Here is a 24,475-nt window from a genome sequence, read left to right as displayed (position 1 = left end):
ATGTTATAGAAAAACTGATAAAGGTGGAATAAGCTAATATTTGGCTCAGAACAGATACTGAATATATGTGCATGGAAAAAAAAAAGGATACTGTTTTCACTTGTATAACTTCTGAGTTTCATGTACATCACCTACTGTTAGTCAGTCAGTCAGTTCAGTCGCTCAGTCATATCCGACTCTTTGCGACCCCATGAACTGCAGCACGCCAGGCCTTCCTTCCATCACCAACTCCCGGAGTTCACTCAGACTCATGTCCATCGAGTCAGTGATGCCATCCAGCCATCTCATCCTCTCTTGTCCCCTTCTCCTCCTGCCCTCAATCTTTACCAGCATCAGGGGCTTTTCAAATGAGTCAACTCTTTGTGTGAGGTGGCCAGAGTATTGGAGTTTCAGCTTTAGCATCAGTCCTTCCAAAGAACGCCCAGGACTGATCTCCTTTAGGATGGACTGATTGGATCTCCTTGCAGTCCAAGGGACTCTCAAGAGTCTTCTCCAACACCACAGTTCAAAAGTATCAGTTCTTCCGCGCTCAGCTTTCTTTATAGTCCAACTCTCGCATCCATACATGACCACTGGAAAAACCATAGCCTTGACTAGACGGACCTTTGTTGGCAAAGTGACGTCTCTGCTTTTTAATATACTGTCTAGGTTGGTCCTAACTTTCCTTCCAAGGAGTACGTGTCTTTTAATTTCATGGCTGCAGTCACCATCTGCAGTGATTTTGGAGCCCCCCAAAATAAGGTCTGACACTGCTTCCACTGTTTCCCCGTCTGCTTCCCATCTCCACAAATATTCTTCAAGGAGTGCGCTTTATTTGGTCTTTGGGGTTGCTTAGTATGAGATGTTAAGCAGCCTTCTCATGGAAGTGAAACTTGCCCAGTGATCTCGAGAGCCCAGGTATGGCTCAGAAAGCATTGCTGTTTGCCCACCTGAATAAGGTGTAAACTTACTTACTGAATAAAAGAACTTCCAATACAATTAACACAAATTTATTTTAGAAATGAACAGCAATCAACCCCATTGTACATTAGGATTGTTTACTCTCAACTTACAGGACTGTTTTCATCCATTCTGCGAGAACAAGCAAATCTTAGGCATGATGGACCAAAATGGATAGTCCTGGATGGTGATATTGATCCCATGTGGATTGAATCACTGAACACTGTCATGGATGATAACAAGGTGAACCGAAATACTGTTTATCATAAAATGCAGGTCTGAGATCTTTATACTTGCATGAGTTTCAATAGGACAATTTAAAATTGTGATATTTCAGATTCTAAATAAAGTTTATTTTTTTTGGTATTCAGGCCTTTTCATGTAATCAACTGTTAAAACAAAAGTCTTAAATTTAGATAATTACCATAGTTGTTTAAAAGTTGGCATGAGTAAGTGCATGTTGATGAGTTTGTTCCTAGGGGTCAGTGAGCTCCCCTGGGGATGAACTGATATCTTTATTCAGACTGCCTTTCTAACACGGGCAGTGATCGTTTCTAACTTGGGCACTGAGCTCATATGTAGCCTTTGGCACTTCTCCTGGGGGCGGGGGAGGACTTCTTGCTGTTGTGAAAAGTTAGCAGCCTTGCCTTTGCTCCCTGATGAGACAGCCCCTTCTGTGCTGTGCTGCCCTGTCCAGGTGCTGACATTGGCCAGCAATGAGCGCGTAGCTCTGACTCCCTCCATGAAGCTGCTGTTTGAGATTCATCACTTGAGGACTGCAACCCCAGCTACTGTTTCCAGAGCTGGTATTCTATATGTGAACCCACAAGATTTAGGCTGGAATCCGTGAGTATGGCTTTTTTTTTTAAATTGTAGTAAAATATACATAATGTCAAATTTACCAGTTTAACCGTTTTTAAGTATAGAGTTCAGTGGCATTGAGTACATTCACGTTGTAGTACAAACATCGTCACCATCAGTCTCCAGAACCTTTTTCATCTTCCCAAAATGAAACCCCACAGTCACTAAACAGTACCCCTCCCAGTATCCCCAGCTCCTTTCTACTATCTGTCTCTATGAATTTTGAATACTCTAGGTACTTCTTACAAATTGAACCATATAATAATTGTCTTTTTCTGATGGGCTTATTTCACTTAGTAAAATGTCTTCAAAGTTTGTTCATGTTACAGCAGGTGCCAGAATTTCCTGTCTTTTTAAGGCTGAATGGAATATATACCCAATGGAATATATATATGTATATATATGTCTCATGCTGTTCATCCATTCATCCTTCTGTAGACACTAGGGCTGCTTCAGCCTTTTGACTGTTGCAAATAATGCTTCTGTGAACATGGGCATAATCTCTTTGAGTCCCAGCTTTCAGTTGTTTTTGATATATGCCCACACAAGCAGAATGGCTAGAGATCATACAGATCTTTTGACGTCCCACTATACTATCTTCTGCTGTGGCTGCACCATTTTCCATTCCCGTCACTAGTCCGCTGGAGTTCCACTTTCTGCGTGACCCCACCACCACTTGTTGTTTTCTCTATATTGTATAATAGAAACATCCTAACAGGTGTGAAATGGAATCTCATTCCAATTTTGACTCATTTCTCTAATGATTAATCATGTTGAACATCTTTTCATGTGTTCATTGGCCATTTGTATATTTTCTTCAGAGATGTGACCATTTCAGCCCTTAGCCTGTTTTTTAATCTAACTGTTGCGGTTTTTTGTTGTTTTGTGAACTTTTTATTAATCTTCATAGAATCATTCAACTTCAGCTTCTTTGGCATTAGTGTTTGGGCATAGAGTTGAATCACTGTGATATGGCTCATGGTTTCATGGAGTTGGACAAGGCTGTGGTCCATGTGATCAGTTTGGTTCATTTTCTGTGACTGTGGTTTTCATTCTGTTTGCCCTCTGATGAAGGAGGATAAGAGGCTTATGGAAGCTTCCTGATGGAAGAAACTGACTGTGAGGGAAACTAGGTCTTGTTCTGATGGGCAGGGCCGTGCTCAGTTCAGTTTAGTCGCTCAGTCGTGTCCGACTCTTTGCAATCCCATGGCCTGCACCACGCCAGGCCTCCCTGTCCATCACCAACTCCTGGAGTTTACCCAAACTCATGTCCATTGAGTCAGTGATACCATTCAACCACCTCATCCTCTGTCGTCCATTTCTCCTCCCATTTTCAATCTTTCCCAGCATCAGGGTCTTTTCAAATGAGTCAGTTCTTCTCATCAGGTGGCCAAAATACTGGCATTTCAGCTTCAACATCAGTCCTTCCAATGAATACCCACGACTGATCTCCTTTAGGATTGACTGGTTGGATCTCCTTGCAGTCCAAGGGACTCTCAAGAGTCTTCACCAACATCACAGTTCAAAAGCATCAATTCTTCAGCACTCAGCTTTCTTTATAGTCCAGCTCTCACATCCACACATGACTGCTACAAAAACCATAGCCTTGACTAGGTAGACCTTTGTTGGCAAAGTAACGTCTCTGCTTTTTAATGTGCTATCTAGGTTGGTCATAACTTTTCTTCCAAGGAGTAAGCATCTTTTAATTTCATGGCAGTAGACACCATCTGCAGTGATTTTGGAGCCCCCCCCCAAAATAAAGTCAGCCGCTGTTTCCACATCTATTTCCCATGAAGTGATGGGACCGGATGCCATGATCTTTGTTTTCTGAATGTTGAGCTTTAAGCCAACTTTTCACTCTCCTCCTTCACTTTCATCAAGAGGTTCTTTAGTTCTTCTTCACTTTCTGCCATAACGGTGGTGTCATCTGCATATCTCAGGTTATTGCTATTTCTCCCAGCAATCTTGAGTCCAGCTTGTGCTTCTTCCAGCCCAGCGTTTCTCATGATGTACTCTGCATATAAGTTAAATAAGCAGGGTGACAATATACACCCTTGACGTACTCCTTTTCCTATTTGGAACCAGTCTGTTGTTCCATGTCCAGTTCTAACTGTTGCTTCCTGACCTGAAAACAGATTTCTCAGGAGGCAGGTCAGGTGGTCTGGTATTCCCATCTCTCTCAGAATTTTCCACAGTTTATTGTGATCCACGCAGTCAAAGGCTTTGGCATAGTCAATCAAGCAGAAATAAATGTTTTTCTGGAACTCTCTTGTTTTTTCGATGATCCAGCGGATGTTGGCAGTTTGAACTCTCATTCTTCTGCCTTTTCTAAATCCAGCTTGAACATCTGGAAGTTCATAGCCTGGCTTGGAGAATTTTGAGCACTGCTTTACTAGCGTGTGAGATGAGTGCAATTGTGTGGTAGTTGGAGCATTCTTTGGCATTGCCTTTCTTTGGAATGGGAATGACAACTGACCTTTTCCAGTCCTGTGGCCACTGCTGAGTTTTCCAAATTTGCTGGCATATTGAGTGCAGCACTTTCACAGCATCATCTTTCAGGATTTGAAATAGCTCAACTGGAATTCCATCACCTCCTCTAGCTTTGTTTATAGTGATGCTTTCTAAGGCCCACTTGACTTCACATTCCAGGATGTCTGACTCTAGGTGAGTGATCACACCATCATGATTATCTGGGTCTTGATAATCTTTTTGTATAGTTCTTCCTGCCTCTTCTTAATATCTTCTGCTTCTGTTAGGTCCATTTCCTGTCCTTTATTGAGCCCATCCCTGCATGAAATGTTCCCTTGGTATCTCTAATTTTCTTGAAGACATCTCTATTCTTTCTCATTCTATTATTTTCCTCTATTTCTTTGCATTGATCAGTGAGGAAGACTTCCTTATCTCTCCTTGCTGTTCTTTGAAACTCTGCATTCAAATGGGTATATCTTTCCTTTTCTCCTTTGCTTTTCACTTTTCTTCTTTTCTCAGCTATTTGTAAGGCCTCCTCAGACAGCCATTTTGCTTTCTTGCATTTCTTTTTCTTGGGGATGGTCTTGATCCCTGTCTCCTGTACAATGTCATGAACCTCCATCCATAGTTCATCAGGCCCTCTGTCTTATCAGATATAGTCCCTTGAATCTATTTCTTACTTCCGCTGTATAATTGTAGGGAATTTGATTTAGGTCATACCTGAATGGTCTAGTGGTTTTCTCTACTTTCTTCAATTTAAATCTGAATTTTGCAATAAGGAGTTCATGATCTGAGCCACAGTCAGTTCCTGGTCTTGTTTTTGCTGATTGTATGGAGCTTCTCCACCTTTGGCTGCAAAGAATGTAATCAGTCTGATTTCAGTGTTGACCATCTGTTGACCATTTCATGTGTAAAGTCGTCTCTTGTGTTGTTGAAAGAGGGTGTTTGGGCCATGCTCAGTAAATCTTTAATCCAATTTTCTGTTGATGGGCGGGGCTGTGTTCCCTCTGTGTTGTTTGGCCTGAGGCCAAGCTGTTGACCCACACCTCCACCAGAAACTCCTGAACACTCACAGGCAAGTCTGACTCAGTCTGTTGTGGGGACATTGGTCCTTTCTTCTGGTGAGTACAAGGTTTTATTTCTACCCTCCAAGAGTCTGTTTCCCTAGTCCTGTGGAAGTTCTGTAATCCAATCCCACTGGCCTCCAAAGTCAAATTCCCTGGGGATACTCCATCCCCTTTGCTGGATTCCCATGTTGGGAAATCTGTTGTTGGTCCAAGAACTTTCTTAACAATGCGAGAATTTCTTTGGTATAATTGTTCTGCAGTTTGTGGGTTGTCTCCTCAGCACCTCTATGGAAAAGACCCTGATGCTTGGAAAGATTGAAGGCAGGAGGAGAAGGGGAGACAGAGGATGAGATGGTTGGATGTCATCACCAACTTGATGGACATGAGTTTGAGCAAGCTTCGGGAGTTGGTGATGGACAGGGAAGCTCATCGTGCTGCAGTCCATGGCGTCATAAAGCGTCAGACATGACTGAGCAACTGAACTGAACTATTAATCTTAGATGTTAAAAAAAGCTAGAATTGTATTTGACTATTTGAGGAAAATATTAGTGATTAAATTTATTGCTAATTAATTAGGCTAATCTAAGATAGCATCTTTATGCAGTTGTCATTTTTAGTTGGACATTACCTTGTTCATGCCTTGCACATGTAAAAACATACATTTGTTGACTAAGTGAGTAAATAATAAAAGCTCACATGGAGCACTTAGGTATCAGTATATCATTTAGTGAGCATATATGTATGTGTATATATATATATAATATGCATATATGAACAGCAGAGATGCTTTGATTTAGAACAGTTTAATTGTGCCCACTTGCTTACTTCTCAGATGCTGACACTTCTCATCATTTATTCTGGTGGTCCCTTGTTACCTTCTCTCATATTCCCACTCTGTGCTGTGGAAACACCTACGCTCTGCACGTGAACAGTGCTGGTGATGGCATGCTTCTGTGTCGGTTATCTTCTCTTTACCCCTCCACCCTGCTCTGTGCACCCAGTGGCTGTCCTGTGTGGACCACATCAGTACGTTCCTTGCCCTCTGGCTTCCGGTTGGTTTGGCCAGTGGGGAGCGCTGACAGGAAATGAGGGGGAGAAAGGAGAGTGAGGTCTCTTCATTCCTCCGGCTCCCTCCCTGTAGGACTACAACAGGATGACTGCCCTTCATCAGCATGCGTGCGTGTTCAGTCGTGTCCGACTCTTTGCAACCCTATAGACTGTAGCCCGCCAGGCCCCTCTGTCCATGGGATCCTCCAGGCAAGAATAATAGAGTGGGTTGCCATGCCTTCCTGCAGGGGATCTTCCCAACCCAGGGATGGCACCAGTGTCTTCTGTATCTCCTGCGTTGAAGGCGGATTCTTTACCCACTGAGCCACCTGAGAAGCTCCTCCTAAATCTCTCCATGAGATTCTTTACTTCCAGGTTCTAGTAGCCCTTTCCTTTCCCAATAGTCCTTTTATTGATCCTTCTCTATTATCCTGACTCAAGGATGACTTCTGTTCCAGACTCCTGACTCATGCACTTCTCCAGGCTACTTTTCTGTGTACTGATTTGTTTACTGAAAGTCTCATCCTCTGACTCAGCAGTCAAGTAGAGCCATACCCAGGTTTCTGTGAAGCTAGGGGAAGGACTGATTTTTAAAGTCTAAGATGGAGAGTCCTTCTTGGACTAACAGCTGCTTTCTCCAGCTAGGATTTTGACTGGCTCCTAGGACCAATCTGTTGATTGGGGGCTAGATGAAGGAGAAGCTCCAGTGTCCCTTGACCTTGCCGCGCAGAGAGCAGATGCAGTCCTGGTACCCCATTTCATTCATGAGACCCCTCACCCCCACTGGTGTGGTCTGATTTCAGTAGTAAATCTCACGGTTCCCAAGGTCTCTGTAATTGTCTCAGTAACATACGGAGTTTGTGCTAACAGAGGCTGTCTAAATCCCCAGTTAAAGAAGGAGTTTCATCTAGTAAGTTAGAGATAATAGCATGGCAGAAGAGTCACCTGATTTGCATTCTCGAGAAAGTTAAACCCCTCTTTACCATTAGATTTTGTTTTAATGGAGGTTTGGTTCTAATTAAATCAATGGGTAGATTTTCATTTTCCTTTGTGTGACTAAAGGGTCCATCCAGGTCATTATCCATAATAGTGGACATCTTCTGTACAGGATATTTTTACATTTTTACCTCCTACTGCCAGAAAGTTTCAGTGTACTATGAAAAAGTGACTATTTCAATGGGGAGGGGTATTTTTTTTACACCATATTATCGGATACTTTGTTACCTTACTTTAATGTCATAATATTAAAAAATGTGATAGCTTTACATTTATTCCGTAATTGTCTCTGAGATCAATATAATCATTAATGTAATTTCCAAAACCAGTACTTCAGGTCTCAGTTTCCCTCCAACTTTTTAATTTGAAAGTGTTAAAAAATATTTTAAAAGTTTAAAAGGTGGTAGGTAATACATTGTATAACCATGCAGTCTTTTCCTACAGTTATCAATTTTTACAATTTTACCCAATTTGCTTTATCTTTGGCTGTACATATACACTCCCTCTCAAAGGCAGAGAGAGACAAAAATTGTCTACTTTTATTTTTGCTGAATTATCTGAAAGTGAATTGGAGACACTGACAGTTCCTCCCTAAGAACTAGAGTGTTTCCTACATGAGCATAATTCCAATAAACATACCGAAGAAACTAATCTTTGCTATAATATTATCAAAACAGTGATTTTTCAAAATTTCCCAGCTACTCTGGGGATTTCCTCTGTGGCTCTTTTTTTTTTTAATCCAACATCAAAACAAGGACCATGCATCGCACTTACTTATCTCTGTCTTCTCCTTTAATCTAGAATATCTATCCACCTTTTTCTTTCATGATGTTTAGAGTTTTGAAGAGAAGAAGCCAGATATTTCAAAGACTGATATTTGCAAAGTGATTGCAAATTTGGTCCACCTTTCTGTCTCTGTATTAAGTGACATTTTTTTAGGGAAAAAAAAAAAAAAACTATTTCTATTCTTCCTTCCTACTCGTTTTCCTTACTTCCTCTCTCTCTCTTTTTCTTCTTTTCCCCCTTCCTTTTTCTTTTTGGGGATTGTCATTTTCTATTTGTGGGCTCTTTTTTCTCTTAGTTCAGTGGATTATGAATCATTGCTGACAGTATTCTTTTGCATGTTTAATTTGTCCTAAATTTTGCCGGCAGGAGCGCCTTCCATGTTCTTTTATATTTGCTTTCTAGCTGAGCCAGATGCTTCTGGCTCGTCTCAGACTTTCCTTCCCCTACACTCCATTCATTTCTCTAAGGAGCCAGGAGTTGTCTAAGGAGTAGTATTTAGAATCCAAGATACAATGCTAGAGTGCTCATTGCCACTGGTATGTCATGTCTAGAACCTTTAGTGTCCAGAGTTAGGAAACACATTTTCTTAATTCATCTGTGGAAACTGATAAGATATTTTGGATAGAGGAGATTATGAAACACTACTTTCCAACTAAGGAATAAATAGAACATTCTTATTACTTAACCTGCTAAGAACATTTTTTGTTAAAATTCACTGAGCTATTTAAATGCATAATTTTATGTCCACATTTTACAGATAAGGGAAACAACATCCTTAAAATCATATCAGTAAGTGACTAGCTGAATCAAATGCTATTTTAATTCTGAGTTCTAAGTAAGTTTACTGAAAGACTCCTACATCTGTTGCAATCTTAAGAGAAATTGGAAGTAAATTTCTGAAAATTATCATCAGTGAGAATTTTTCCTAGTAGAGAGGAATAAAATGCACAGAGAAACAGAGAATAATTAAATTCATTTATAATTGTTTAAAGTGAGCATAACTGAAAATGAGATCTACCAAACTGTGTATTGCATAGCTTGTACATAATGATAGGAAAAGGCAGGACTATTTCTGAAATTTTGTCTGATCCCTGGAAGATAACTTTTGGGAGCCACACCTTCAGATCATACTTTTCCCTCTATTACTTTGGTTGAAAATATTTCTTTTAAAAACTTGATTTTTTTAAAAGTATGATTGATTTATAGTGTTGTGTTAGTTTTAGGTGTACAGCAAAGTGATTCAGTTACACACACATATACATAATAGTTTGCATCTGCCAGCCCCAAACATCCCTCCCAGCCTCTTTCCCCCGTGGCAACCAGTCGGTTCTCTGTGTCTGTGAGTCTATTTCTATTTCATGGATAAGTTCACTTGTGTCCTGTTTTAGATTCCACATGTAAGTGATATCATATGATATTTGTCTTTATCTTTCTGATTTACTTCACTTAGTATAATAATCTCTAAGGTCCATCCATGTTGCTGCAAATGGCATCCTTTCTTTTTAACAGTTAAGTACTGTTCAGTGTGTCTGTGTGTGTGTGTGTATTCACACATTGCATCTTCTTTATCCATTCATCTATGGATGAACGTTTAGCTTGTTTCCATTTCTTGTCTGTTGTAAATCGTGCTGTTGTGAACATAGGGGTGCATGTATTTTTTTTTTCAAAATTTAGTGTTTTCCTGGCATATGCCCAGGAGTGGGATTGATGGATCATATGGCAATTCTGTTTTTAGTGTTTTTGAGGAACCTCCATATTATTTTTCATAGTGGTTGAACCCATTTGCATTCCCACCAATAATGTAGAAAGATTCCCTTTTCTTCATATCCTTGCCAACATTTGCTATTTGTAGACTTTTTAATGATGGCCGTTGTGACTGGTGTGAGGTGGTACTTCATTGTACTTCTGATTTGCATTTCTCTAATAGTTTAGTTGAAAATATCATTCTACCGTTGTCTCATTCACTCACCTACACTGGATGAGCTTTTTGTCTTCTATCCCTACAATCCCGTCCTTTTATCTCTGGATTCTGTTTGTATGTGTAAACATACAGATTCAGAAGTCATCAATTACACTGCTGATCTGTAGGTCCTTTTCAACTTCTGCTATTTTCTAGGCCACCATGAATGATGGAAAACCAAAATCTTGCAAACTATAGAGAGGGGCAAACTAGAGAGAGCTCTGAATTCCTATTGTGCTGTATGATGGGATCCCAATGCCAGACTTAGCGTAATAAATAAATAATATCTTCAGAAGCCTGAAAACTTTGGCTGCCTTTATAGTTTCTCAACTACAGAGCTGTAGACTTCCTGTGATGTTCCTACAGGAGTGATGTACCTATAAGACTTCTGGAGAAGGAGGAGGTGCAACACAGTTGCCTATATGGAACAGATTTGCAAGCACCACGAGCCAAAGATTCTCTGTTAGTGACCTAGACATTAGCATTAAGGTGATGCATTAAGGCATCTGTTGCATTAAGGCAGCTATTTCCTGAGGCAGGGGCAGTGATGTGGGTGAACCCATATGTAGGTAAGGAATAAATATATGTTTTTACTTGCATGTTGTATGGTAGCAGTGTGTTTCATTTGGCCATATTCAAATCTACAGCATCTTTTAAAAATCATGAGAAAATTTTGCATGAAATAGGGTAGAGGGAATTGCCAATAGCACAGACCTATAGCTTCAGTTTTTCCATTGCTGAAGATAATTTGCTGCCTTTTAATGTTTACTAAATTTAACAGTAATTTATACATAGTATTTTCAACTGTCCATATTTAACAATATATACCCTTTTTTTCTTAACTTCCAGTGCTATATGCTGTGGTTGACTGCTAGCAGAGGTCATTTTGTTTCTTTTTTTGTTTGTTTGCCTCCAATCAGTTTCAACTCTTACCACATCTCCTGGTTTGATTGAATTCACTTTCTTTTTTGTGGACATAATTTGTGCAACAGCCTCATTTGCTCTTGGGCCTGATGGGCTTTCCCTTTGAGACTTTGGCTACTGCCAGTAAGGGTTAATAAAGTAGCTATTACCCAAGTGCAAAGCCCATTTCCCCCTTCTGTGGCTTTGTTGAGGCTGCAGCTCCTAGTTAGCCCTGCACAGCCTTCTGCCGCCACAGAGACCAAAGACAGAGGTGGGGAGTTGGGGCAGAATTTCTTAAACCCAACAGAGCACTGCCTGCCCTGCAGGACACTGCTGCCTTTAGGAGATGTGCAGAAAGGCAAAGCCAGGATATGAACCCAGTTCTCCCAGTTACACCAGCTCTATGCTAATGAGTAGCATTGATTGGAAATTTGTTATATGTCAGTTATTAATCTAAGCACTTAATACATGAGAACTCATTTGCTCCTCAGAGCAACCCTAGGAAAAGCATGTCATCATCATCTCCATTGCCAGTTAAGAAACTAGAGGCACAGAGACGTTAACTAACCTGCCCAAGAAAACAGAGTTAAAGGATGGATAAAGATCTGGGCAGTCTGACTTAGAGCTCCATCTCCCTAAATAATCTGCCTCCCCACACCCCACCAAAAATAGCTCTGGATACTGAGACTTCAGTTCTGCCAGCGTGTGTAGAATAAAAAGAGTAGCTAAGGGGTAGGTGTGGCCTTCATTCTGAGTACCTAGCAACCGTATTCCATTATTCCACTGTTCTGTGGCACCCACTGGATGCAACTCGGAGAGCACCAGAAGTGACCTTTCAGTTACCATCATGCAACTGAACTTCAGCTGAAAAGCATTCCTCTTTGACCTGAAAAAGTTGTAATAGTTGATAGTTCATAAATCTAGCAATAGTGTGTAAATAGTTGAATATTTAATAAAACTCCATCATGAAGCTTTATGATTATCAGAGGGAGTCTTTGCTGGGATAATTATTTTGCCTTAATTTCTTTTGATATTAAAAATATGCAATCTGATTTGCTTAAAACAAGGTATAGCTGTCATTGATCTGGTTGCACTGTCTCTGGTGGCAGCTACATGGATTTGTGATCACTGTTTCTTATTTGATGAGAACTCTTTGAGCAATTATTTTTCATGTCATATTATACAGTTTCTTTCGAGAGACGGCTGTGGGTGCAGCCAAGTCATGTTTCATTTTATTGACAAACATTATTTTATTAATATGTTAGAAATATGAATGTAAGTGGTAACATTTTATAAGCTTCAGATTTATACACGTGTACCCAAGGGTGAGATTCCATTTTAGAGCCACCTATTGGCTTCCCAGGTGATGCTCGTGATAAAGAATCTCTCTGCCAAGCAGAAGATGAGGGTTTGATTCCTGGGGCAGGAAGATCCCCTAGAGTAGGAAATGGCACCCATTGCATTATTCTTGCCTGGGAAATTTCCGTGGGCAGAGGAGCCTGGTGGGCTACAATCCATGGGGCCGTAGACAGTTGGATGCAACTGAGCACACACACCCAGGAACCACATTGTCAGCTATCAGGTCAGAGTTAACGTTCAATCCAGTGAACAGGAGGGACTTGGAAATGGTCCCTATGAAATTTTCGCCTTTTTATTTGTAACTAATTTTTCATTACTAAAAAATCGACACCAATTTTAATCAAGAAAAACCCCAAGCTGTTTTCATAAATAAAGCCTACCCTCTGAAAATAGTTTCAGTGCTCTAGGAAATGACAAACTATACTTCCTTATAAATGCTCGGTAATGGCCTACTTATCCTCTATTATGTTGGGTTTCTAAGTGCTGTTAGTAGTTTCTTTTACATTCTTTTCATTTGGGTAAAAATGGCCATTAAAACAAGTGTATAAAGGGTCATTTTAAAATATTTGCCATTTGAGAAATAGAATGAACCCACTCAACATGTCCCTGAAGTATTGGACCAAGCTGTGTTGAAGGGGGAAGCTTTTGAGTACGTGAATTTCTGCCTTTCAAACCTGGTGCTCAGTAAAAGCCTTTCTGTGTTCTTTTTCAGGTATGTGGCCAGTTGGATAGACAGAAGGCGGCATCAGTCAGAAAAGGCCAATTTAACGATTCTTTTTGATAAATACGTTCCTGCCTGCTTGGAAAAGCTGAGAACAAGCTTTAAAACCATCACTTCAATTCCAGAGAGCAGCCTGGTACAGGTTCGTCTTGGGTCACTCTGTTTCACACACTAGTCCTGATTTGGTTTGATCAAAAAAGTTCTTGCTTGTTCAACATCACGGAGTGGTTTCTGGAAGGGTTAGGTTGCTCCACACCCCCCCAGCCCCCATGTTCCCCTATGCGTTTGGCAACCCTCTATCACATGTCTGTCACATGCCTTGACCATTTGGGTTTGTGGTCTGTTTCTCTCACTCGACTATGAACTAGTGGACTGGAGCCACCTTTTATCATTTGTGTATCTCCAGAGATTTCCATAATGCCAAGCACTAGTAGGCGCCAAATATATCATTGAATCATTGTGTTTCTCCCAAATACATTTGCATGAAATAAGAACAGGGTTGTAACAGCTTCATTGATTTTTCCGTTTCCTGAGCAGCTGGCCCAGAGAAGATGCTCAGTGTGTTTTTTGAAAACCGTAAATTCATGCAATTAAAGATTTTGACCAGTGAGTAAGAGAAAGCTACTGAATATCACCTGAACAACCAACCCATATCCCACCTGGCCTGGCAGACCTCCCATTCTTTCCTCCCTTTCTTTACTCCCGCCTCCCCAGAATAGTCCTCAAGTCAGGTCAGTCCAGATAAAGAGTTCATAATATTTCAGGGATAGGTTTTTTTCTGATCTTTGTTGTCAGACAGCTGGTAAGAGTGAAGAGTATGTATGATTCGGTGTCATGACAGCAAATGCATGGCACACGGAAATGAAGGTTGTGATCTTAATCTCAGTGTGAGGAAAAAGGATCCCCCAGCCTTTGCAAGTGTAAAACTTCACAAAAGGTTTACATTTAGAAACCTTTGTTTGTTTCTCTTTAGGAGCAAAATTGGTTTTGAAGTACTTTGTTACTGTGAAGTTACTATGGTACAGAATTTGACGCTAAATTAGAAAGTCACAAGCATAATAAGAGAAAGTTCAGGTTTTTGGATAATTTGCACACCAATTAAGTAAACGATAGTCTTCACCAGTAATTATCTGAGGTATAATTTATTTCTGAAAGCAGGTCTGAATTTATTCATAATGAATTAATTATGTGGTTAGCCTAATTAGACTTCCTCTGGTGTAATACTTGCAAAAAGCAAGTATCGTGTTCTTTCTCAAGTTGACTTGTATATTTGTGTTTCTCTGTGGTGTGAACTTTTTCATTTAAGAGTAGTGTGAAAATAGGTCAGTAGGAATTAATATGATTTTTGCTCTCACTTCCTCTTTTTGTAGTATTCAGAAATGACATTTTATCCTTAACTCCTTTCTGGCTGCTATTGCGTAAAGTCATCTCTTTGCTGTGATTGCTTATAAGGAAAAAAATTAAAGAAAAAATTGAGTGTACAAGAGAATTGCTTAAAAAGATTATTTTTTACTGTAATTGAGTTGAGGAGGGCATGGCAACCTACTCCAGTGTTCTTGCCTGGAGGATCCCCATGGACAGAGGAGCCTGGCAGAGTTTCCCTGGTGGCTCAGGTGGTAAAGAATCTGTGTGCACTGTAGGAGACCCAGGTTCAATCCCTAGGTCAGGAAGATCCCCTGGAGAAGGAAATGGCAACCCACTCCAGTATTCTTGCCTGGAGAATTCCATGGACAGAGGAGTCTGGCAGGCTACAGTCCATGGGGTCACAAAGAGTTGGACATGACTGAGCAATTAACGCATACACACACCCTGTGCTGTACATTAAGACCTTGTTGTTTATCCATTCTACATATACTAGCTTGCATCAGCTAACCCTAAACTCCAATCTCGCCCTCCTGCTGCGCCCCCGCCTTGGCAACCACAAGTCTGTCCCCTATGCCCACAAATCTGTCTCCACTTCATAGATGAGTTCATGTGTGTGGTATTTGAGATTCCACCTGTATGTGAGACCATATATTTGCCTTTCTTTGTCTAACTTTACTTAGTACAATAAGCTCTAGGTCCATCCATGTAGTTGTAAATGGTATTATTTCATTCTTTTAAAAGGCCACTTAAAGAAATTAGTGTTGATTATGGTTTCATCTCAAACTATATTTCTTTTCTAACACCCAGGAACTAATTCATTATATTAATGCATACACGATTATTAGTGATCTTAAAATGTAATAATCAAACTTTTAATTCTACCTGGCTAGTCTTAAGATACTGAATAAACAGATTGTCATTCAAAAAAAAAAAAAAAAAGAATTTAGTGTACTGTGTTTTCCAGTATATGAAACTTTCTTGCTTTGCGTTTGTTAAGGTGTTTTAACTGTTTCAGAATATACACCAAGGTGTGATTATATTAATTGCTGATGCAGAGCTTAAAATGTTTTCCAAGTACTGTGTTTGGGAGAAAATAGAAAAATTGTATGAATTATTAGCGTGTTCAGATCGGTGGATGATATCATTTTGACACCTTTCAGTCTTTTTCATTTTGATTTTAACAGTTGCTTAGACCAACATGCTTTCTACTCAGGAATAGAAAAGTCTCAGGGTTTTACATGATTTTTCTTGACAACAATTTGGTGAATTTTATTTGATTAGAAGATTATTTTAAAGTAGCAAACATGGCACAATATAAAATAATGGAAATCAAGAGAGAGATTGAGAAAATGACAGGTTGTAAAGCAACTATCCTCCAATAAAGTTTTTTTTTTTTTCTAACAAAAATGTGACAGGTGCTCAACTAATTAAATGTTCAAAAACACTTCCAAATTACGCCAGGACCAATTTTCCATATTACCATTTTCCGTGCATCTCAGGACTGGGAGGGAGAGACACACACGTGACTTGCTTTGTTACAGCTTTCCCTGCTGTGTGTGTGTGATGTTGATAAACATCCACCACTGCCTCCAAAAACTGGGGGAAGGGTCTCATGAGTTTTGAGGGTCTGTGACAGTGTTAGTTCGTGACAACCATTTTTGTGCTAGCTGTAAAAACATGTTCATTATGGTTATTATTTCACATGAGAAAGGCCTTGGCAGCAGCCATGTTCCCTTTGTTACTGACCTCGTTGCCCTGGACATGGAGGGAATTTCAGAGCAGTGGGGCCCTTTCACATGGAGGATCTGAAGAGCAAGTTCCTGAATAGTACTTCTTCCAGAGTTAGATTTAGTCTCACGTCCAAAACATGCCGCAAGCTAAGGGCAGCCAGTCTGACTTTCTAAATTTATGACAACAGGTGGGGGAAACAGCTGCCAGAGAATGAAGGGAAAGTGGGTTATCTAAATGTCTACTCGAGGGCAGTAGTTCCACATCCCTTCCACCTAGTGCCTTCGTTCCCAGTGATGATGTAGGGCAACACATGCTGGAGAGAAAAATGCCTTTAGTTTGTTTTTAAGTGAGAATGTGGGTTATAAAGTCCTGTGTATAGAAGGACTCACTGCTTGAAAAGACAGCACAGTTGTATCCCCCTTGTTCTTTTTTTAATGTGCATTTCTCTGTGTTATAGTGATTATTAATTGAAGAATTTATGATAATAAGGTTTTTTTGATAGTTTGTTGTTACATAGAAGATAAGTTTGGTTAAAAGTGGCCAAGGGGTTCCACTGCCAACTCAGAAACCCAAGGCAGTCATTTATGTGTCTCCCAGGATAGCACATTACAGAGCTGGGAAAAATCCTAAAATCTCTTAAGGGTACAGAGGATTTATTCCTAAGTCCTGTCACTGTTATTTAAAGAAAAAAATTGTTGCCCTGAAAGAATGGCTTTTTCTTTCCTTTAGACTATTTGTACTCTTCTGGAATGTTTATTGACTCCTGAAAATGTACCTTCTGACAGCCCAAAGGAAGTTTATGAAGTCTATTTTGTCTTTGCTTGTATCTGGGCATTCGGAGGCACTCTGCTACAAGATCAGGTATGTGTAGAAATAGTTGACAGAACCAGTTTTATTTGGAGAAAAATATTACTATATCTTGATCCCTGTGAGTTTGGGGGTTTGGGGTATGTCATTATCATAAAGCTACCCTACTAGCCCTATTCCCTTCTAAGCTTGTACATTGTTAGGCAAGCTCATTCAGGCTGGCGGTGCTTTCCTTGGCTGACAAGGCCAGGTCCATGGTCTTCCACCAGATCTCTCTTCTGAGCTCAAGGTTCCACGTCAACGCCAGCAGTGTCTCAATGTGCCTGAGACAGGGTGCTTCATCTGCCCCTCCCCTGTCTGTGCTCTTCCTCTCCCACCTTTTCCTCAGTGATCCATTTCTCCCAGTTGCTCTGGTTCAGAGCCTGGGAGACATCATTGTTACATCTACATCCTGTGGGCATCAGCTCCTTTCAGAAGGTAGCTGGCACGTCTGTCCCTGTGTCTCTATCCCTACAGCCTTAATTTAGGAGTGGATCAGCTTTAGCTTGCTGTGAGCTATCACATTGTTTTGGCTCAGGCTGCTGTAACAAAATATCATGCTCTGGGTGTCTTAAACAGCAGAAATTTACTTTCTTTCAGTTCTGGAGGCTCCAAGTCCAGGGTCAAGGTGCCAGCATGGTCAAGTTCTGGTGAGGACCTTCATGCCTTGCAGACAGATGCCTTTTTCTGTGTCTTCACATGGCAGAAAGATAAAATGCTTTCTTGAGTCTTTTCGTGTAAAGGTACTAATCCCAACATGAGGCCCTCAGGCCCTCATCTCAATATAAATACCTCCCAAAGGGCCCATCTCCAAATACTCCCACACTGGGGATTAAGGCTGCAGCATGTGATTTTGGTGAGGAGACAGTTCAATCCATAGCACATAATAGCCTGCTCATTGGTTTCCAGATCTCTACTCCTCTTACTTCTGCCTAGTCTTACACATTCCCTCGGGTAGTTCTCATGAGCTATAATCAACCCCAGGCTGCTTCCTTTCTGCTGTCCTTTCCTTTGGCCTAAAGCAAGGCTATCACACCTATACAACATTCCTAGCATGGTCTATGACTTCTGATTTCTTTTCGGTAAACTCTAAGAACGTGCATAGACACATGCAGGCGTGTGCACACACACACATTGCTTAGACTTGTCAAAGTACAAAGTAGGAGTTTTTCACCTTTAAAAATTTACACATCTAATCCCTTCTTGGCACGTCTATGTATAGATTTTCTCATGTCATCTTTACAGTAATTCAAGGTATCATCACTATGCAGGTAAAGTAAAACAGACAAAGTAACTTGACTGACAGCTGATGACAATATCTGGATTCCCACTCATGTATGTCTGTCTCCAAGGGCCATCCTTGGTGCCTCAGGATCTCTCAGGGCCATAAGTGCTTCCACGGGCACCCCTGAATCTTTGAATTAGAAATAGATGGCGTAATCTTCCAGGCTTCCCTAAAATATTTCCAGATATAAGTATTGTTGTTGTTCAGTTACTCAGTCATTTGACTCTTTGCTACCCCATGGACTGCAGCATGCTAGGCCTCCCTCTCCTTTACCGCCTCCCAGAGTCTGCTTAAACTCATGTCCATTAAGTCGGTGATGCCATCCAACCATCTCATCATCTGTTACCGCCTGCTTCTCCTGCCTTCAATCTTTCCCAGCATTAGGGTCTTTTCCAGTGAGTTAGCACATCCCATCAGGTGGCCAAAGTATTGGAGTTTCAGCTTCAGCATCAGTCCCTCCAATGAATATTCAGAGTTGATTTCCTTTGGGATTGACTGATTAGATCTCCTTGTAGTCCAAGGAACTCCCAGGAGTCTTCTCTAGCACCAGAGTTCAAAGGAATCCATTCTTTGGCTCTTGGTCTTCTTTACAGTCCAACTCTCACATCCATACATGACCACTGGAAAAACCATAGCTTTGACTAGGCAAAGTAATGTCTCTGCTTTTTAATATGCTGTCTAGGTTGTTCATAGCTTTTATTGCAAGGAGCAAACATCTTTTAACTTTATGGCTGCAGTCACCATTCACAGTGATTGTGGAGGACAAGAAAATAAAGTTTGTCACTATTTCCATTTTTTTCCCCATCTGTTTGCCATGAAGTGACGGGACCAGATGCCATGATCTTAGCTTTTTGAATGTTGAGTTTTAGCCAGGTTTTTCACTCTCCTCTTTCACCTCATCAATAGACTCTTTAGTTCTTCTTTGCTGTCTGCAAAGAAACCGATGGATGACATCATAAGGATGTCATAAGCAGACATCATAAGGATGATGTCATCTGCATATCTGAGATTATTGATATTTCTCCCAGAAATCTTGATTCCAGCTTGTGCTTCATCCAGCCCAGCTTTTTGCATGATGTCCTCTGCATATAAGTTAAATAATCAGGGTGATTATATACAGCCTTGACGTACTCTTTTCCCAATTTTGAACCAGTCTATTTTTCCATGACCAGTTTTAACTGTTGCTTCTTGAGCTGCGTACAGGTTTCTAAGGAGGTAGGTATAGTGGTCTGGTATTCCCATAAGAATTTTCCACAGTTGTTGTGATCCACACAGTCAAAGGCTTTAGCATAGTCAGTGAAGCAGAAGTAGATGTTTTGCTGAAATTCCCTTGCTTTTTCTAATGATCCAACAGATGTTGGCAATTTAATTTCTGGTTTCTCTGCCTTTTTAAAATCCAGCTTGTACATCTGGAAGTTCTCGGTTCACACACTGTTGAAGCCTAGCTGTTGTAGGGTTTTGAGCATTACTTTGCTAGTATGTGAAATGAGTGCAATTGTATGATAGTTTGAACATTCTTTGTCATTGTCCTTCTTTGTGATTGGAATGCAAACTGACCTTTTCCAATCCTGTGGCCACTGCTGGCTTTTCCAAATGTGCTGATATATTGAGGGCAGCACTATAACAGCATCATCTTTTAGAATTTAAAATAGCTCAGCTGGAATTCTGTCACCTCCGCTAACTTTGTTCATGGTGAAACTTCCTAAGGCCTACTTGACTTCATGCTCCAGGATATCTGGCTCTAGGTGAGTAACCACACCATTGTGGTTATCCAGGTCTTTAAGACCTTTTTGTACAGTTCTTCTGTGTATTCTTGCCACCTCTTCTTAGTGTCTTCTGCTTCTGTTAAGTCCATACTGTTTCTGTCTTTTATTGTGCCCATCTTAACATGAAATTTTGCCTTGGTATCTCTAATTTTCTTAAAGAGATCTCTGGTCTTTTCCATTCTGTTGTTTCCCTCTATTTCTTTGCACTGATCACTGAGGAAGGCTTTCTTATCTCTCCTTGCTATTCTTTGCAACTCTGCATTTACATGGGTATATTTCCTTTTTTCCATTGCCTTTTGCTTCTCTTCTTTTCCCAGCTATTTATAAGGTCTCCTCAGACAACCGTTTTGCCTTTTTGCATTTCTTTTTCTTGGGGATGGTTTTGATCATCGCCTCCGGTTCAGTGTTATGAACCTCCGTGCATAGTTCTTCAGGCACTCTTTGTTAGATCTAATCCCTTGAAAATATTTGTCACTTCCACTGTATAATCATAAGGGATTTGATTTCGGTCATACCTAAATGGCCTAGTGGTCTGAATTTTGCAATAAGGAGTTCATGATCTGAGCCACAGTCAGTTCCTGGTCTTGTTTTTGCTTACTGTGTAGAGCTTCTCCATCTTTGGCTGCAAAGAATATAACCAATCTGATCTCAGTATTGACCATCTGGTGATGTCCATGTGTAGAGGTGTCCCTTGTTTTGTTGGAGGAGAGCGTTTGCTATGACCAGTGCGTTCTCTTGGCAAAACTCTGTTAGTGTTTGCCCTGCTTCATTTTGTACTCCAAGGCTAAACTTGCCTGTTCCTCCAAATATCTCTTAACTTCCTACTTTTTCATTCCAGCCCCCTATGATGAAAATGACATTTTTTTTTTTTTTTCACAATTAGTTCTAGAAAGTCTTGTAGAACTTCAGAGAACCATTCAACTTCATCTTCTTCAGCATTACTGGTCGGGGCATACACTTGTATTACTGTGATGTTGAATGGTTTGCCTTGGAAACAAACCAAGATTATTCTGCCATTTTTGAGATCACATTTTGGACTGTGTTTTGTTGACTATGAGGGCTACTTCATTTCTTCTAAGGGATTCTTGTCCACGGTAGTCCATATAATGATTATATGAATTAAATTCACCCATTCCTGTCCATTTTATTTCACTGATTCCTAAAATGTCAATGTTCACTCTTGCCATCTCCTGTTTGGCTACTTCCAATTTACCTTGGTTCATGGACCTAACATTCCAGGTTCCTATGCAATATTGTTCTTTACAATATTTGACTTTCAACTCCAGTCACATCCACAACTGGGCATTGTCTCGCTTTTGCTTCTGCCTCTTCATTTCTTTTGGAACTGTTGCTCCGCTCTTTTCCAGTAGCATGTTGGACACCTACCAGCCTGGGGAATTCATCTTTCAGTGTCCTTTCTTTTTGCCTTTTCTTGTTGTTCATGGGGCTCTCAAGGTTAGAATGCTGAAGTGGTTTGCCATTCCCTTCTCCAGTGGCATGTTTGGGAATTAAAAACAGAAGGTATTACCGCCAAGAGTAACCCAAATTTGTTGGTTTAGTCACAGTAGGTTCTGAAATCCATGGTTGCTATGACCTGTGGGCCAGTTCTGCTGCTTGTCACTAAGTTACTGTATATCCGTAAATGAATTTGGCATTCGCTTGGCCTCCTAAGTCTCATTTTGACCCTTCTCAGAACCCACATTTCTTCAGTAATCTCCAAGTGCTTTTTCTAAAGAAAAAGGCCTCTCTTGCCTGAGTTAAGAGTGTTATGTGGCTTCACATGGTTTATCTCAAAGGCAAAATTTACACATATGGATTCCTCTCCTAGGGAGGCCACATGCAGAGTATTCTTGTCTACCCCCAAACCTCATGACTTTTGTCTTTTTTCCAATGTTCTCCACAGAGTGTTTCCTTTTCCAGGGCTGTACAACCAAGTAAAATTGCATGAGAAGGATGTTGACAACTGAGATTTTTCTGCTTCTCATCATGACGGCTCACCTTCCTCCCAACTTGACCCTCTTTTCATCTTTGCAATTTCCAGACTTGGCAGCCTTCCAAGCCAGCTAGTCAGACCAGGAGCTGAGCATCATGTGGTCCCCTTCCTGTCCCAGACACTCTCCGCAATTAGTATTTGACATCATCATCTTTAAATTTTCAAAACTGCTTTAACTACACAGCATTCAAAAGAGAGATTATGAAGCTGAAATCATGAATGAAGCAGATCCAAGAAATAGTCTTAGGAATAGCCATTTAGTCATCAGAGTTGGGTGCCTTCTATGTATATATGTCAGGGAAAGAGTTTAGGGTTTCTAATAGGCTAGCTTATTGAATCTTAAAAAATTATCCTGTCTATATAGTTATAGCTATTCTTCTTTTACAAAAAAGGAACTGAAACTTAGATAAGTTAGCTTCCTTGGAGACACGTGGCTAATGTCTGAGGCAACTTCAGACTGTAGCTGACTGACTCAGACCTGTGTTCTTAACCCCGGCTGTTGCAAACACCTTCCAAAATTGGTCCCTGTCATCCCTCCCAGAGCCTCCTATAAACAGCTTCTATCATTCCCCACTTGACTTCTGAAGTAATCTCCTCACTGGTCTTTCTGCTTCTGTACTTGCCCCATCATCCATTATGCGCTCAGCAGCCAGAGTGGTTTCTTTAGTGTAAATTGGATTATATGATACACTCCAGAATTTACAACACTTTAATGGATTCCTATTGCTTTTAAGATAAAATTTTAAAATTTCATTTACAAGGCCTTTGGCTTTGGCCCAGACTATCTCTCCCTACTTTTTCCTCAGCTGCTCCCTCCCCTCCAGCTGCACTGGCCAGTTTCTGGAATGCAGGTTCTTTCCTATGATAAGGTCTTTGCACTTGTTGACTTCTTCCTGGAATGTTCTGCTCCTTAATTGGTGCCTGTTCTCAGAGATGATTCACTGTACATCCAGTTAAAAGAGATGCCCTCATTACTCTCACTTCCAGCAAAGTTGGCTTTCAAGATACCTCTTTCTTTAGTTCTGTGTTCCTCCACCTCTGCTTCCACCATACTTCCCCTTCATTTCCCCCATAAGCTCTGTGAGGGCAGAAACCCTGTTTGTTTTCTTCCCCACTACGGGAACAAATGCATTTTAGTGAGTGAATGAATGATCAAAGACTTCTCATCAAAATGACTCTGCTGACATTGTGGTTAGGTGAAGCAAATTTTATTGTGAAGTAGAAATCTCATGTGCATCCTGCCTACAAAGAATGGTACCAGATAAGGAACTTTTTTTTTGAATGAGCTTGGTTTCTGACCAACTTCTATAGGATGATTAAAAAGAAAAAATCCTATGACGCCAATCTGAAGATAACTGAAACGGATCTAAATATGTGAGTAGTGGTCTGTAGGAATATGCGCTCCGCTTGTTGGGAAGGTTGGTGGGATCAGCTCCCCCTGCTACGGCTGACCACACCTCTCAGCCCTAACTGCACCCTCCTACCCTCCAGCCATCCTATCCATCTCTACTCATGTGTCTGATCAGCCTGACACAAAAAGTGGGCTGTAGTCCATGGACATAAAAGACACCAAAGTAAAAGTAACTTGAAGAATTTCCCTGGAGCAAAATGGGAGTTGAAGTTTTGGATACATGTAAGGTTGGTGAATGCGGTGAACACACACGGTGTTTTTAGAGAGCTCCGAGGCTTTGTCTGGTCATCCCATAGGTACCGGAGGGGCTGTTAGTTGCTAGCACACAGTTGGAATTTCCCCGTCTCCATTTTCTAACTGCTAATCTAGCAGCAGAGGGCTTCTACCTGCCATCATAGAAACAAGCGCCTTCTAGCAAGGAGAACCTGTTTCCTACTCCATTATCTTTTCTGGAAGATTCTCTCACAGGACAGGAATCTGTGGAGTTTCAGCTCAACTACTGAGTTGAAAACCAAGTCCATTCTTTCCCTTCCCTCGTGGCAGAGCTTCTCAGATTTCAAATTTCAAAGACCAGCAAAATTTAATGATTTGAAGGAATGAAATAGGGTTACCAACTGTTTGTTTTTCTAAATAAGGGCATTTATTTTTAAATGACCTTTTATTATCACCACAGCAAAGGAAAGGATATTTTTAACACCCAAAGTTCTATGAAGGCTATAAGCTCAGATAAAGAACAATGTCTAAGCCAATAATGTTACTAGTTTTTTGAAGTATTCATTTGTTCCCACTTTCCCCATTTTACTATCAACCGAGGGAGACGTTGGTAGAGATAAACACTAGTGTTTGCTAACCACTGTCTTGTAGCAGGGTGACTTGTGTGATAGCTTGTTATTAAACTGAATAACCTCAGAGTCATCTAAGGTTCACCTAAACTTACCTTGCTTTTTTAAGTTAATAATTACTGCCAAAA

The 24,475-nt window shown here is 40.6% G+C and overlaps 1 protein-coding gene across 1 annotated transcript in view; it reads left to right on the top strand.

Moving 5' to 3' along the window:
* DNAH11 (dynein axonemal heavy chain 11) overlaps positions 1–24,475 on the top strand; it is a 354,965-nt gene that overhangs the window by 147,860 nt on the left and 182,630 nt on the right. The window contains exons 41-44 of the mRNA XM_018047336.1: positions 1,032–1,182; positions 1,637–1,785; positions 13,100–13,250; positions 16,934–17,065. Of these exons, the coding sequence (XP_017902825.1) occupies positions 1,032–1,182; positions 1,637–1,785; positions 13,100–13,250; positions 16,934–17,065 (583 nt within the window). The remainder of the gene's footprint in view (positions 1–1,031; positions 1,183–1,636; positions 1,786–13,099; positions 13,251–16,933; positions 17,066–24,475) is intronic.

The sequence above is a fragment of the Capra hircus genome, chromosome 4, assembly GCF_001704415.2.
Source record: "Capra hircus breed San Clemente chromosome 4, ASM170441v1, whole genome shotgun sequence".
Classification (NCBI taxonomy): domain Eukaryota; kingdom Metazoa; phylum Chordata; class Mammalia; order Artiodactyla; family Bovidae; genus Capra; species Capra hircus.
This window is presented reverse-complemented; position numbering and strand designations above follow the sequence as displayed.